At 43.2% G+C, this 16,417-nt stretch overlaps 2 protein-coding genes across 2 annotated transcripts; one reads left to right on the forward strand and one right to left on the reverse strand.

The window, feature by feature from the left end:
* Window positions 1-1,138: 1,138 nt before the first annotated feature.
* LOC115154043 (small nuclear ribonucleoprotein Sm D2) lies at window positions 1,139-3,836 on the reverse strand. Its single transcript, XM_029699860.1, has 3 exons — window positions 3,701-3,836; window positions 3,063-3,242; window positions 1,139-2,147 (listed from the first exon to the last, which is right to left on the reverse strand). Coding segments are annotated over exons 1-3 (366 nt in total). The 5' UTR covers window positions 3,703-3,836; the 3' UTR covers window positions 1,139-1,963.
* An 8,841-nt stretch (window positions 3,837-12,677) lies between these two features.
* On the forward strand, window positions 12,678-13,676 carry LOC115154045 (transcription factor Ovo-like 2). Its single transcript, XM_029699862.1, has 2 exons — window positions 12,678-12,859; window positions 12,954-13,676. Exons 1-2 carry the CDS (start codon window positions 12,745-12,747, stop codon window positions 13,274-13,276), a joined length of 438 nt encoding a protein of 145 aa, XP_029555722.1. The 5' UTR covers window positions 12,678-12,744; the 3' UTR covers window positions 13,277-13,676.
* Window positions 13,677-16,417: the final 2,741 nt, after the last annotated feature.

Consider the following 16,417-nt stretch of genomic DNA (forward strand, 5'->3'; position numbering starts at 1 on the left):
GTCTGGGGTCCTTGATGATGATGCGAGCATTCCTCAGTCACCGTTTTAAGTAGATGTCCTGGATGGGTGGGAGCACAGTTCCAGTGATGTACTGGGCCATCTTATCCTCCCGCTGGAGGGCCTTGCTGTCTTGGATGGATTAAAACCCTTACCAGGCCGTGATGTAACCGGTCAGGACGCTCTCGATGGTGACTCGGTAGTACTGTATTTGGAGGAACCGGGGAGGCATGCAGAATTTATTCAGCCACATTAGAAAGTAGATGCTGTTGCGCCCTCTTGACAAGAGTGGTGGTGTTGTTAGTCTACTTTTCTGTACTGTATACCAAACCTAACATTAGTAGGAAATCCCAAATCCTCAGTGAAATCATGCAGAGTAGCCCACCACTAGAGGGCATTCAAATATCACATTCTGCATGCTGTACTGTAGCTCAAGGCTGAGGCTCATCCATTTCTTGGCTATGCAAGGACCCAAGTGTTACTTTTACCACAAATGTGATGTTAGCCAATAACCTTAAACATTCCCTACTTTAACAGTTTAGACTCTATACAGTGTACAGAACATTAGTAACACCTTCCTAATATTGAGTTGCAGCCCCCTTCGCCCTCAGAACAGCCTCAATTATTTGGGGCATGGACTACAAGGTGTCGAAAGCGTTCCACAGGGATGCTGGCCATGTTGACTCCAGTACTTCCCCCAGTTGTCAATATCTCCTTCAGACACACAGGAAACTGTTGAGTGTGAAACACACAGCAGTGTTGCAGTTCTTGACTCAATCAAACCATTGCACCTGGCACTTACTACCATACTCCATTCAAAGGCACTTACATTTTGTCTTGCCCATTCACCCTCTGAATGGCACACATACACAATCCATGTCTCAATTGTCTCAAGGCTTACAAATCCTTTAACCCGTATCCTCCCCTTCATCTACACTGATTGAAGTGAACTTAACAGGTTACCTCAATAAGGGATCATAGGATTTACCTGGTCTAATGGAAAGAGCAGGTGTTCCTAATGTTTTGTACACTCTGTACTTAACCATTTTGTCCTTTCTAGCATGGCCATCAAGCAACTTCCACACAAGAGGGCTACAGTTTTGCAGGTTTTCATTTACATTAAAAGCATGGCTTTCAGAGATATAGAACAAAAACATTTGTTTATTAAAATATTAAACAAAGAGAAAAAACAAAATATGTTCCTTGTAGGAATTGTATCACCGCCTCAATAATAAAACAGGCCTATATCAGATTGGAGCTTTGAGTACAAAATGCAGCAGTTTGAAAAACTATGACAAGATCAGCCAAGAATATTAATTTGTCTGCATTACATGTGTTGGATGTGGGCATCATATCAAACAATATTAAATCATAACATAAACAGAGGGGTCATGTTCAAAAGGGCAACTTAAGATCACATATGATCAAACTAATCTCTCAGTTCTAACAGGGTGGAAGAAACAAATTCTGATTTAGTTGATGTCCCGTTGCAGAGCACTTTTTGAAAACTTGGGCCTTACTGAAAGAGATCCAATTGCCATGATTAATTGAGTTCTGAGCCGCATTCAGTGAGCGGAAATATAAGATTTTCAAATGGAAAACAAAGTGTTCGAGAAATACCACCACTACTAAAAAAAGTTTCTCCATGTCATGCCTACAGAACTTGACTCAGGGCCACGTTTAGTAGTCAAACATTGTGGAATGTTTAATATAGAAATGTAATGAATAGAGCTGACGTGATTCCTTATTCTAGACGTCAGAGACGCATGTTTGTTCCACATTGTATATCTAAATATTCCACAACATTGTGTCCTGATGAACATGGCCCTGCTCTTGCAGATTCTCAGCTAAAGCAGGGTAGTATTCACTAGAAACCAAACAGAAGAAAACTGACCAAAACGGGGAGGGATGGTGTGTACTAATTAATACGACCCAGTGTGGTACAGCCTTTGGGTGAGATGTTAGTCTACTTCCCCCCAGTCCCAGTGATAAGAGGGTTCCTCAACACAACAATGACAGAGTCCCCTCTCAGAAACATCTTAGAGATGTACCGGTCCTTGTTCACTGGCTTGGACTTCTTTTTCCCCTTGCCACTCTTCGGGACCTCTGTCCACATCTCCTTCACATTCTCCAACACCATGTTGCAGTGCCTACATAGAGAGAAGACAATGTGAAATTATACTGAACAAAAATATAAAACGCAACAATTTAGTTACAGTTTATATAAAGGCCCTTTATTTTAGGGCCCCTTCATCAAGCCCTAATCTATGGATTTCACATGACTGGGCAGGGGTGCAGCCATGGGTGGACCTTTGAGGGCATAGGCCCACCTACTTGGTAGCCAGGCCCAGCCAATCATAATGAGTTTTTCCACACAAAATGTCTTTAATAGACAAAATAACTCCCCAGCACCCCCCCTCCAACGATCCCGCAGTTGAAGATGCCAGATGTTGAGGTCCTGGGCTGGCATGGTTACATGTGGTCTGCGGTTGTGAGGCTGGTTGGATGTACTGCCAAATTCTCTAAAACGACGTTGGAGGCAGCTTATGGTAGAGAAATTAACATTAAATTCTCTGGCAACAGCTCTGGTGGAAATTCCTGCAGTCAGCATGCCAATTGCATGCTCCCCCAAAACTTTAAACATCTGTGGCATTGTGTTGTGACAAAACTGCACATTCTGAAGTGGCCTTGCGCCCAGCACAAGGTGCACCTATGTAATGATCATGTTTAATCAGCTTTTTGATATGCCACACCTGTCAGGTGGATGGATTATCGTGACTAAGGAGAAATGCTTACTAAGAGGGATGCAAACAAACGTGTGCACAAAATTGAGAAATACACTTTTTGTTGCGCCTAGAACATTTCTGGGATTTTTTTTTATTTTAGCCCATGAAACATGGCACCAACACTTTACATGTTGCATTTATATTTTTGTTCAGTGTACACGCTAATTGAAATGGGTTTTGGGAACCAAGTAATAGAATAATCCAAACAAGATATGAGGTCATGATTTGGAAGGTGATGGAAAAGTAGTTTATTTTCTGCCATTTTCTGTTATTCATTACCTGTCGAAGGCTTTGACTCGTCCCAGTAGCTTCTTGTTGTTGCGGCAGTTGACGAGGACTTGTGTGTTGCTTTTCACTGACTGGGTGAGCACAGACAGTGGTCCAGTGTTAAATTCTTCCTCCTCTCGTTTCTGCAACTCTTCTGGAGTCATCTCAGATTTGGGTTTATTCAGCAAACTCCTAGAAAGACCAAATAACGTGTCAAAACGCATAATCTAAAACCTAACTATAAGTATTAGTTAGGTAACTCAAATGTGCAAAATATTAATAACATGGGATTTATATAGCTCTTTTCAAGGACCCAAAGTCGATAAACAAATTTAGAAAATACAACAGACTAAACAAAAAACTGCATAATGGGGTCAAAGAAGGGAAAGAGTAACACAATGCTAAACCTTAGCTCATTATTTTGTTTAGCTATCAACAATGGTTAGCGAGCTAGCTCTCTATAACGTGCAGCTAACGTGAGCAATTCAGATTCAAGCACGCTAACGTTAGCTAGCTAATGTTAGCCTGTAGCAGAACGATTCAGAGTCAACTTTGAGCAAGCTCATTAAACCAAATTCCAGCACACATTGCAAAACACACGCCTTTAGTTGATACATTAAATTAATACACAACTGTACTCTTGAACTTACATGTTTGTGAATTGGTGTTATTTATGTTCTGAATGAATGAGGAAAAATGTCTCTGTCGGACTGAAAACGTTGCGCGAAAAATACCAAATACTTCCGGGTAAATAAAAGGCTCATCTGCAGTCCTAACAATGGACACAATGTGGCGACATCTACTGTCAAGGAGTATAAATGCTACTACACTACAGCTCATTAAATCATTTCTCACCAAATATATTTCAGGTATTGATTGAGATACTCATGTCAATTCAGGTTTCGTATCGTATTGATCTCAAAATAGCAACAATGGGTAGCATAACCGTTTTCGCAGTCACCCTTCCTTGCCCTATGGTTAGCATTGTACTGGAAATTGCATGTCATTGTGACTACTCATCTTGTGATAATCCATCCCTATGACCAATCATGATTAACTGATCAAGACATAAGAAGTATTGTGAACTCTTATTTTAAAAAACGCCTTAACAGACACTTTTACAGATACAAAGTTGACAACATAGGCACCATCATTCTTTGGCATGTCTTTTCAAACGGTGTTATCAGACACACACACACACACTGGTGTCACCTATGTAGTTCTCTTTCTCATCCCTTTCACTAAAATAATTAGCTAAGGGCGTGGCTCACACCGCAGACACAGATATTTAACAGTCAAACATGCCCTCTCTTTCCTTCGTGTTCAGACTGGTCAGCTCAAATTTAACTATGCAAATAACACCTAGTGTAGTATCTGAGTATCTGTGCTGGTTCTTTGAGACTTTTATGTCTTTCATCGTCATCAATAAGTTTAAACCGACTTGGTCCACACATCTCACACACAAAAGACGATCTACTGACGTGCAAATGCAGTGCTTTGTGTGACTCCACATGATCTCTGCCTGATTTAGGCTATGTAGCAGTAGTAGGCTTGTTCTCACACAAGTGTCAAACAAGTGTCATACAAGTTTAATAATTTAATTGATTAATAATGGAATTGAAATAGGAAATATGACAACATTTTCCAATTTTTCTGAAATCAGAGAATGCATTTTAGAGCAATCAGTTTCAGTGGATTTATCTCTCTCTCTCTCTCTCTCTGGTGTGGATCTCCTATTGATTTGCATGCTGCATCATACATTTGCATACAGTTACAGCGCAGCTCTGGAGGACATCAGGACACAGTACAGTCAACAGTCTTCTGGTTGTCTGAAAGAGGCAGCCATCCCCACAAACTTTTTCAATCAACTTTGTTTCACCGTCATTTTAACAAAACAAATCTAGATTTTTCCTTCTGATGATGTTGAATCAAAGTGGAAAAGTGATTTGATAGAAGTCATCAACGTAAAGAAGTTTCGGAAATGTCCAATCAAACGTAGGCCTAAATAGAAATTTGACGTTGAATTTACGTCTGTGCCCAGTGGAATGTCTGTCAAACCTGTCTACAGGAGCCTGTAGGAATGACATATTCAACTACATAGAACCATTTTTTTCTCACACAAGTCAGGCATGATGACTGTTGTATGACCATTATGTGAATGTTTCAAACCTCTGTATCTGTGAGTGCTTTGAGTATAAATGCAGGTTTTAATCGCAGATACAGTATACAGTATTTGATCCCCTGCTGATTTTGTACGTTTGCCCACTGACAAAGAAATGATCAGTCTATAATTTTAATGGTAGGTTTATTTGAACAGTGAGAGACAGAATAACAACAAAAAAATCCAGAAAAACGCATGTCAAAAATGTTATTAAATGATTTGCATTTTAATGAGGGAAATAAGTATTTGACCCCTCTGCAAAACATGACTTAGTACTTGGTGGCAGAACCCTTGTTGGCATTCACAGAGGTCAGATGTTTCTTGTAGTTGGCCACCAGGTTTGCACACATCTCAGGAGGGATTTTGTCCCGCTCCTCTTTGCAGATCTTCTCCAAGTCATTAAGGTTTCGAGGCTGACGTTTGGCAACTCGAACCTTCAGCTCCCTCCATAATTCTATGGGATTAAGGTCTGGAGACTGGCTAGGCCACTCCAGGACCTTAATGTGCTTCTTCTTGAGCCACTCCTTTGTTGCCTTGGCCGTGTGTTTTGGGTCATTGTCATGCTGGAATACCCATCCACGACCCATTTTCAATGCCCTGGCTGAGGGAAGGAGGTTCTCACCCAAGATTTGACGGTACATGGCCCCGTCCATCGTCCCTTTGATGTTGTACTGTCCACAGAAAAACACCCCCAAAGCATAATGTTTCCACCTCCATGTTTGACGGTGTTCTTGGGGTCATAGGCAGCATTCCTCCAAACACGGCGAGTTGAGTTGATGCTAAAGAGCTCCATTTTGGTCTCATCTGACCACAACACTTTCACCCAGTTGTCCTCTAAATCATTCAGATGTTCATTGGCACACTTCAGATGGGCATGTATATGTGCTTTCTTGAGCAGGGGGACCTTGCGGGCGCTGCAGGATTTCAGTCCTTCACAGCGTAGTGTGTTACCAATTGTTTTCTTGGTGACTATGGTCCCAGCTGCCTTTAGATCATTGACAAGATCCTCCCGTGTAGTTCTGGGCTGATTCCTCACTGTTCTCATGATCATTGCAACTCCACGAGGTGAGATCTTGCATGGAGCCCCAGGCCGAGGGATATTGACAGTTCTTTTGTGTTTCTTCCATTTGCGAATAATCACACCAACTGTTGTCACCTTCTCACCAAGCTGCTTGGCGATGGTCTTGTAGCCCATTCCAGCCTTGTGTAGGTCTACAATCTTGTCCCTGACATCCTTGGAGAGCTCTTTGGTCTTGGCCATGGTGGAGAGTTTGGAATCTGATTGATTGATTGCTTCTGTGGACAGGTGTCTTTTATACAGGTAACAAGCTGAGATTAGGAGCACTCCACTCCCTTATTTCCCTCATTAAAATGCAAATCAATTTATAACATTTTTGACATGCGTTTTTCTGGATTTTTTTGTTGTTATTCTGTCTCTCACTGTTCAAATAAACCTACCATTAAAATTATAGACTGATCATTTCTTTGTCAGTGGGCAAACGTACAAAATCAGCAGGGGATCAAATACTTTTTTCCCTCACTGTATTAGCTAACAACATACTTTCAATAGATTCTCCCCTTTAGTAAGTCTGAAGAATAGGGAGGGAGATTCAGCTCTTGAAATCACTTTGTTGTATTTTTTGTGTGTGATTATTTTGTGATTATTCATAAATTGTATGGTCACAAACAGAGACTTAAGACAAAGGAAAGAACAATATCAACAATTCCATCCCACCCCCTCCCTCAGGAACTCCCCAAACCTTTTTAGCTTTACCTTACAGCCAGTGGTGTAAAGTACTTAAGTAAAAAATACTTTAAAGTTCTACTTAAGTAGTTTTTGTTGGTATTTGTACTTTACTTTAGGATTTATATTTTTGCTGACTTTTACTTTTACTTTACTACATTCCTAAAGAAAACAATGTACTTTTTACATTTTCCTTGACACCCAAAGTACTCGTTACATTTTGGCATGAAAATTGTCCAATTCAAACACTTTTCAAGAAAACATCCCTGGTCATCCTTACTGCCTATGTTCTGGTGGACTCACTAAACACAAATGCTTTGTTTGTAAATTATGTCTGAGTGTTGGAGCGTGCCCCTGGATATCCGTAAATAAAAAACAAGAAAATTGTGCCGTCTGGTTTGCTTAATATAAGGAATTTGAAATTATTTATACTTTTACTTTTGATACGTAACTATATTTTAGCACTTCCATTTACTTTTGATACTCAAGTATATTTAAAACCAAATACTTTTAGACTTTTCCTCAAGTAGAATTATAGTGGGTGACTTTCAATTTTATTTGAGTAATTTTCTATTAAGGTATCTTTACTTTTACTCAAGTATGACAATTGAGGTACTTTTTCCACCACTGCTTACAGCACGTGTCGAACTCATTCCACGGAGGGACAAGTGTCTGCAGGTTTTCGCTCCTCCCTTGTACTTGATTGATTAATTAAGGTCACTAATTAGTCAGGAACTCCCCTCATCTGGTTGTCTAGGGCTTAATTGAAAGGAAAAAAACAAAAAACAGCAGACAGTCGGCTGTCTATGGAATGAGTTTGACACCCCTGCCTTACTGTAGCAACCTCTGAGGCTTACACTTTTTCTTTAGCCCCATTCGTACTACTGACAGTTTATGAAGACAATTGAAAACCTTTCTAAGGTGAAGGATTCTCTTGCTCTGGTGTTGGGATGTTTTTCTGTTGACCTCTATGGCATTTGCATGTTGGGGTTTCGTGTCTGGCTGCTGCAGCTGTATTTGCCATTCAGAGTCCAGTGAAATGAGCCAAACAGAGTTCTGTTTCTCTCTCTCTCACTAACTTTTTCTCTCTCTCTCTCTCTCTCTCTCTCAATTCAATTCAAGGGGCTTTATTGGCATGGGAAACATATGTTAACATGGCCAACGCAAGTGAAGTAGATAATATACAAAAGTGAAATGAACAATAAAATGAACAGTAAATATTACACTCACAAAAGATACAAAAGAATAAAGACATTACAAATGTCATATTATGTATATATACAGTGTTGTAACAATGTACAAATGGTTAAAGTACAAAAGGGAAAATAAATAAAAATAAATATGGGTTGTATTTACAATGGTGTTTGTTCTTCACTGGTTGCCCTTTTTCTTGTGGCAACAGGTCACAAATATTGCTGTTGTGATTGCACACTGTGGTATTTCACCCAGTAGATATGGGAGTTTATCAAAATCGGGTTTGTTTTCTAATTCTTTGTGGATCTGTGTAATCTGAGGGAAATATGTGTCTCTAATATGGTCATACATTTGGTTGGAGGTTAGGAAATGCAGCTCAGTTTCCACCTTATTTTGTGGGCGGTGTGCACATAGCCTGTCTTCTCTTGCGAGCCAGGTCTGCCTACGGCGGCCTTTCTCAATAGCAAGACTATGCTCACTGAGTCTGTACATAGACAGAGCTTTCCTTAAGTTTGGGTCACTCACAGTGGTCAGGTATTCTGCCACTGTGTACTCTCTGTTTAGGGCCAAATAGTGTTCTAGTTGCTCAGTTTTTTTGTTAATTCTTTCCAATGTGTCAAGTAATTATTTTTTGTTTTCTCATGATTTGGTTGGGTCTAATTGTGTTGCTGTGCTGGGGCTCTGTGGGGTCTGTTTGTGTTTGTGAACTGAGCCCCAGGACCAGCTTGCTTAGGGGACTCTTCTGCAGGTTCATCTCTCTGTAGGTGATGGCTTTGTTATGGAAGGTTTGGGAATCGCTTCCTTTTAGGTGGTTGCAGAATTTATCTCTTTTCTGGATTTGATAATTAGCTGGTATTGGCCTAATTCTGTTCTGCATGCATTATTTGGTGTTTTACATTGTACACAGAGGATATTTTTGCAGAATTCTGCATGCAGCGTCTCAATTTGGTGTTTGTCCCATTTTGTGAATTCTTGGTTTGTGAGCGGACCCCAGACCTCACAACCATAAAGGGCAATGGGTTCTATAACTGATTCAAGTATTTTTAGCCACATCCTAATTGGTATGTCAAATTTTATGTTCCTTTTGATGGCATAGAATGCCCTTCTTGCCTTGTCTCTCACATCGTTAGCTGTGGCGCTGATGTTTAGGCCAAGGTATGTGTCGTTTTTTGTGTGCTCTAGGGCAACGGTGTCTAGATAGAATTTGTATTTGTGGTCCTGGCGACTGGACCTTTTTGCAACACCATTATTTTGGTCTTACTGAGATTTACTGTCGGGGCCCAGGTCTGGCAGAATCTGTGCAGAAGATCTAGATGCTGCTGTAGGCCCTCCTTGGTTGGTGACAGAGGCACCAGATCATCAGCAAACAGTAGACATTTGACTTCAGATTCTAGTAGGGTGAGGCCAAGTGCTGCAGACTGTTCTAGTGCCCTCGCCAATTCGTTGATATAAATGTTGAAGAGGGTGGGGCTTAAGCTGCACCCCTGTCTCACCCCACGGCCCTGTGGGAAGAAATGTGTGTTTTTTGCCTATTTTAACCGCACACTTGTTGTTTGTGTACATGGATTTTATAATGTCGTATGTTTTTTCCCCAACACCACTTTCCATCAATTTGTATAGCAGACCCTCATGCCAAATTGACTCTCTTTCTCTCTCTCTTTTCTCTCTTTCTCTCCCCGTCCCCCTTTCTCTCCCCTTGTCTCTCTTTCTTTCTCTCTCTGTCTCTCTCTCTCCCCGTCTCTCTTTCTCGCTCTCCCCGTCTCTCTTTCTCGCTCTCCCCGTCTTTCTTTCTCTCTCTCTCTCTCTCTCTCTGTCTGCCTCTCTCTCTCTGTCTCTCTCTCTCTCCCCCTGTCTCTCTCCCCTGTCTCTCACTCTTTATCTCTCCGTCTCTCTCTCTTTCTCTCCCCATCTCTCTGTCTGCCTCTCTCTCTCCCTGTCTCTCTCTCTCTCCTTGTCTCTCTCTCCCCATCTCTCTCTCTCCCTGTCTCTCTCTTTCTAATTGATTTTAAATAACATAGGGACTTGTTTCTTGGACCTATATTAAGTCTAGACTTGTGCAGTGAAAAATCTCCATTGAAAGTACTTTTTGGTCCAGGACTAGGCTTAATATGTGTCCAAGAAACTGGCTTGTATTGTTTTTGTTGATACCAATAACATAGATATAGGTAGCCTAACACATGGGTGGACACACTGGGTGCGTGCCAATAATATCACCTTTCTCTTGAAGTGTGCACTTGTTCACTACTTCCCACAAGTGTAAAAGCTTTATGAAGCTTTTTTGATCAATGAAGGTGTAGACTAGAGGGAGTTTTCAACATATTTCTTATACCAATAATTTCCTTTCAGTTCCATCATTCATTCCAATGACAGTTTGTTTCCAGCAGTTTGAATGGAGGTGGTTTGAATGGAGGAATATCTATGCGTTCACCTGCCACATTCAACTGTCTATTTACAGAAGAATTCACTCAATAAATCAACAGCCATGAGTGAGGATGGAACGCTTACAAGTGTTATTAGTTTCTCTAAACAGAGCAGTCAACGGAGGACAAACAGTAGAGGAGTTAGCCCTTTCTATTCAATTTGAATGGCCATTGTCTGAGACCGAAATCCACCAGACAATCCGAGCAGGGGGGGGGGGGGGGGAGAAAAGGCTGTGGCTCTTCTGTGCGTGCTCCTGTTACTCCGACCGGGCCCTCTGTCCAGGCACAGCCGGGTCCACATTTGCATGACAGGGTCCACTTGACTGTGGAGGCCAGATTCTCACTGCCTGGCATGCAAAACCAGTGGGGGACCAGTTAAAAGAGGCGCACGCGCACAGTCAACGCAGGTGTGCACCAGTAAAAAAGCCTCCCCCCTCCACAACCCCACCCCGCCCCAACCATCTAAATGAGTGTTATGGAAATGAGCACTGTGATTTTCTTGAGCTACCTGGACAGAGGTTGGTTAGAGGGTATTGGCCCGATGGTGAGGGGATGGCCAACGGTGAGGGGGGGGGGGGGGGTAAGGTGATACATGGTCCTGTAGCTGAACACAAAACCAAAGTGGTGGGACGCAGGAGCATTTGACAGTAGCCTCAGAGTCAAAAAGTAGCAGATTCATACAGAGACGAGAGAGAGAGAGGATGCCGCGGTCGTTCCTACTGAATAAGAAAAAGAAGAAACAGGGGGCATGTGGAGGATGGAGGTGGAGAGACCCAGAGCAGACAGACTGGAAAGAGGACAACAGAACAGGTCAGTTCGGGATATGTTTATTCATATTGTTCAAGAAGACAAGGATTCTTCTTATTTTTCTTCTTCTACTGTTGTAAATAGTAGTATCTGAGAAAATAGTAAATGTGTACAAAAAAAGGGATAAAGAAAAACCACTGAACAAAAATACAAATGCAACATGTAAAGTGTTGATCCCATGTTTCATTAGCTGAAATAAAAGATCCCAGAAATGTTCCATACACACAAATGGCTTATTTCTCTAAAAAAATTTGGAACAAATTTGTTTACATCCCTGTTAGTGAGCATTCCTCCTTCACCAAGATAATCCATCCACCTGACAGATGTGGCATCTCAATAAGCTGAATAAACAGCATGATTGTTATATAGGTGCACCTTGTTCTGGGACAATAAAAGACCACTCTAAAATGTGCCGTTTTGTCACACAACTCAATGCCACAGATGTCTAAATTGTAGGAATTCCAGTGTGTTGGAGCCTCGTTATTTTGTTCGATCATTACTGTATTTATTACAACATATAATTTTTGTTCAAGAAACCCTAATAATATTAATTAATACAGACAATCCATATTTGCATTTAGTTTGAGTTGTATTGTTGTCATTTGTAGGGAAGTTACGTTTTTTTTTTTAAATCCGGTGACAGAATATTCTAGAATAGCCTCACAGGCAGTTTGACACTGGTGTTGCCTCATAGGTTGGTTATTTCTTATGAATGTCTATGCGTGTTTTGAGTGTGTGTCTCTTACCTTTTTAGTGTGTGAGAATGCTGAGGTGCAGTCTACAACAGTCACCTGCCCTGACTCCCCTAAACCTGTGGTTCTGCCTGAGCCAGCTACCCCCTCCTCAGGATCAGGACTAGTACCAGGACCATTACCAGGGGAAGGACCAGAGGTCGGGCCAGACAGGGGCCAAGGTTGGTCCAATCTCCTGTCCCGGACCATGGGCCAGCGCCAGGGTCATTTCTACCACCCTGCTACACTGGCACTGGCATCCCGAGCCAAGGTAAACTTCCACTGCATTTCTATGAGACATTGGTGTCTATGAGATGTCTGTTGGTTGCTGTGAAACACAGTTATGTATAGGTAGATAGTCTCGGAATGCCATTCTTCCAAGTCGTGTTCATCACTCAGAGGAAACCTGGAAAACTTAGTGATATGCTGTAAAAGAAGGTTCACAACTCATGAAAAACAATGTTTGACTGAATGTGTCCTAGAGTCCCTTACCAAAGAGTTGACAGTAAATTGAAGCAGTGTCTGTGTCTTAACCTCCGCGTCCCTTTCTTCTCTGACTCAGCCCCGCCCCCGTGTCCCCCCCAGCTCGGGTGACTTCCTGTGTTCGGTGTGTCACAAGGTGTTTCCCCTGCAGCGCATGTTGACGCGCCACCTCAAGTGCCACAGCATGGTGAAGAGACACCCCTGCCGCTACTGTGGCAAAGGCTTCAACGACACCTTTGACCTCAAGAGGCACATGCGCACACACACAGGTGAGAGGAGTGAAAACACAGACACACTACTCCGTCTTAACCCCCCCCCCCACACACACACACACTCTCCTCACCCTCTCTCCCCTCCCGCCAGGTATCCGTCCGTACCGTTGTGAGCTGTGCGACAAGGCCTTCACACAGCGCTGCTCCCTTGAATCCCACCTGAGGAAGATCCATGGTGTGCGCCAGCAGTACGCCTACCGCCAGCGCCGCTCCAAGATCTTTGTGTGCGAGGACTGTGGCTACACGTCCAACCGTCCCGAAGAGTACTTCCTCCACGTGCGCCAGTGCCACCCGGGCAGCCCCGCCCTGCGGCGCTACTACCGCCGCCAGGCACACGAGGGCACCAACAACGTGCCCGCCGAACACAAACTCAGTCCCTTCTTGATGTATCCCACTGGGTACTATGTGGGTTGATTTAAACTCCTGGGTGAAGATTCGCTAATAACATTCAAGTGTGCTAGTCGGTTTCTGCCTTAGTCAATTCCGTCGTTGTAACCTTGCCACAGAGCAGAAACAGGCTAGTCTCAACGCTAACACATCAATATTACAGTAAGGTGAATGGACAATATGTTTGGGGTTATGCCCCACCCAGTCAGTGCCTGGCCAGTAGGCCAAAATAACATTGAAAATCATCAGCATTGGTGTGGCTATTTTAAAAGCACCACCTCCTGGTGTCCACTTGAGGTAATGCAGAGAGATTAAGGACAGGGTGTGTCTGGTCAATAGTGAACTACAGTCAATGTTGATTAAAGGTATGTTTTTGTGAAGTGGTGACTAATCGATGTGTCCTTTAAAATAAATTGTATCCCTGGCACACAGGCCTGTCCCTCCTCTCCTTGCCACCCATCCTCCTACCTGTACAGCTACAACCATCCCATATTATACTGACTTGCTTTTTTATTTGCATGGTGTATTGCTGCTGCATGTTTGACAGTTCATTATGTGTTTTAAAGATGTGACGCTTAAAATACCAAACAAATGTTCCAATCTCTGGATAATAGTCCTTTTAATCCTAATTCCAATACATGGACTGGCAAGTGCTACTGTATAATACTGTATGTTACCAGGGCTGTGTTCAGGAGGGTGCAACATTACAGACCCATCAGAAATACCTTGTATAGAACAATGATTGCCTCAGCTTTCTATCTGAACGTTATGCGACGTTACCAGGGCTGTGTTCAGTGAGGTGAAATATTCAAAATGTTGCACATTTAAAACATATCACGTAGAACATATATAATTGTATGTCCAGTAGAATAGGGAATCACTAACTCTATACATTGTTTCTATCTGTAACATTTCAGCTCACTGAACACAGCCCTGTTAACAGAGAGGGTCACCTTGGAGGTGAAGTTCCACGTCACTTGGGCCATGTCCCTAATAAAGTGCACTACTGTTGACCGAGGCCCATAGGGATATAGTTAAACGTAGTGCACTATATAGGTAATAGGGTGCCATTTGCGACACATCGTATTAAAACATTTTTTTGTTGCTTTATTTAACTAGGCAAGTCAGTTAAGAAAAAATTATAATTTTATTTACCATGACAGCCTACCCTGTATAGAGCTACATAGAATTGACTTCTGGAGACAGCCCTCCATGGTGCTACCTTGTGTCGTCGCAAAAGCAATAAATGGAAACAATAGCTGCACCCCTCCAGGTTTTAGAACTATGGTGTGAGCCAATCTCATTGGTCTCTAGTGTGGCCTTTCTACACTATAATCTTCATCTCATTATTCAATAGTATTTGCTTTCTGCAATACTCTAAAGCAGGGTACGAGAGAGGTGAATGCTATGTAAACAAGAGCCTAAAGGATTTTAGTGTTTGCTTATCATTGTAAGTCAACAACCATATTTCTCTGAGGCACAGCCAGTTAAAACAGATTGTAGCTTAGGCACATATTTACTTATTGCAACACAGATCAGGGGAAAATGGTAACATCTGTACTCTAGAAGATCGAGCCAGTAAGCCATAACAATTACTAAATACTATAACAAGATAGTTCAATATTGTGAGTTACGAATGGAGAAGTCTGAGTGAATCATTAATCCAAGATGGGATTTAGGGCACAAACATTTTGCAACAAAACAAAAAACTGTTTGTTATTGGACAAGTTCAGGTAGTTCATTTACATTACATTTAAGTCATTTAGCAGACGCTCTTATCCAGAGCGACTTACAAATTGGTGCATTCACCTATAATATCCAGTAGAACAACCACTTTACAATAGTGCATCTAAATCTTTTAAAGGGGGGGGGGGGTTAGAAGGATTACTTTATCCTATCCCAGGTATTCCTTAAAGAGGTGGGGTTTCAGGTGTCTCCGGAAGGTGGTGATTGACTCCGCTGTCCTGGCATCGTGAGGGAGCTTGTTCCACCATTGGGGTGCCAGAGCGGCGAACAGTTTTGACTGGGCTGAGCGGGAACTGTGCTTCCTCAGAGGTAGGGAGGCGAGCAGGCCAGAGGTGGATGAACGCAGTGCCCTTGTTTGGGTGTAGGGCCTGATCAGAGCCTGAAGGTACGGAGGTGCCGTTCCCCTCACAGCTCCGTAGGCAAGCACCATGGTCTTGTAGCGGATGCGAGCTTCAACTGGAAGCCAGTGGAGAGAGCGGAGGAGCGGGGTGACGTGAGAGAACTTGGGAAGGTTGAACACCAGACGGGCTGCGGCGTTCTGGATGAGTTGTAGGGGTTTGATGGCACAGGCAGGGAGCCCAGCCAACAGCGAGTTGCAGTAATCCAGACGGGAGATGACAAGTGCCTGGATTAGGACCTGCGCCGCTTCCTGTGTGAGGCAGGGTCGTACTCTGCGAATGTTGTAGAGCATGAACCTACAGGATCGGGTCACCGCCTTGATGTTAGTGGAGAACGACAGGGTGTTGTCCAGGATCACGCCAAGGTTCTTAGCACTCTGGGAGGAGGACACAAGGGAGTTGTCAACCGTGATGGCGAGATCATGGAACGGGCAGTCCTTCCCCGGGAGGAAGAGCAGCTCCGTCTTGCCGAGGTTCAGCTTGAGGTGGTGATCCGTCATCCACACTGATATGTCTGCCAGACATGCAGAGATGCGATTCGCCACCTGGTTGTCAGAAGGGGGAAAGGAGAAGATGAATTGTGTGTCGTCTGCATAGCAATGATAGGAGAGACCGTGTGAGGATATGACAGAGCCAAGTGACTTGGTGTATAGCGAGAATAGGAGAGGGCCTAGAACAGAGCCCTGGGGGACACCAGTGGTGAGAGCACGTGGTGCGGAGACAGATTCTCGCCACGCCACCTGGTAGGAGCGACCTGTCAGGTAGGACGCAATCCAAGCGTGGGCCGCGCCGGAGATGCCCAGCTCGGAGAGGGTGGAGAGGAGGATCTGATGGTTCACAGTATCAAAGGCAGCAGATAGGTCTAGAAGGATGAGAGCAGAGGAGAGAGAGTTAGCTTTAGCAGTGCGGAGAGCCTCCGTGACACAGAGAAGAGCAGTCTCAGTTGAATGCCCAGTCTTGAAACCTGACTGATTAGGATCAAGAAGGTCGTTCTGAGAGAGATAGCAGGAGAGCTGGCCAAGGA

The sequence above is a fragment of the Salmo trutta genome, chromosome 19, assembly GCF_901001165.1.
Source record: "Salmo trutta chromosome 19, fSalTru1.1, whole genome shotgun sequence".
Classification (NCBI taxonomy): Eukaryota; Metazoa; Chordata; class Actinopteri; order Salmoniformes; family Salmonidae; genus Salmo; species Salmo trutta.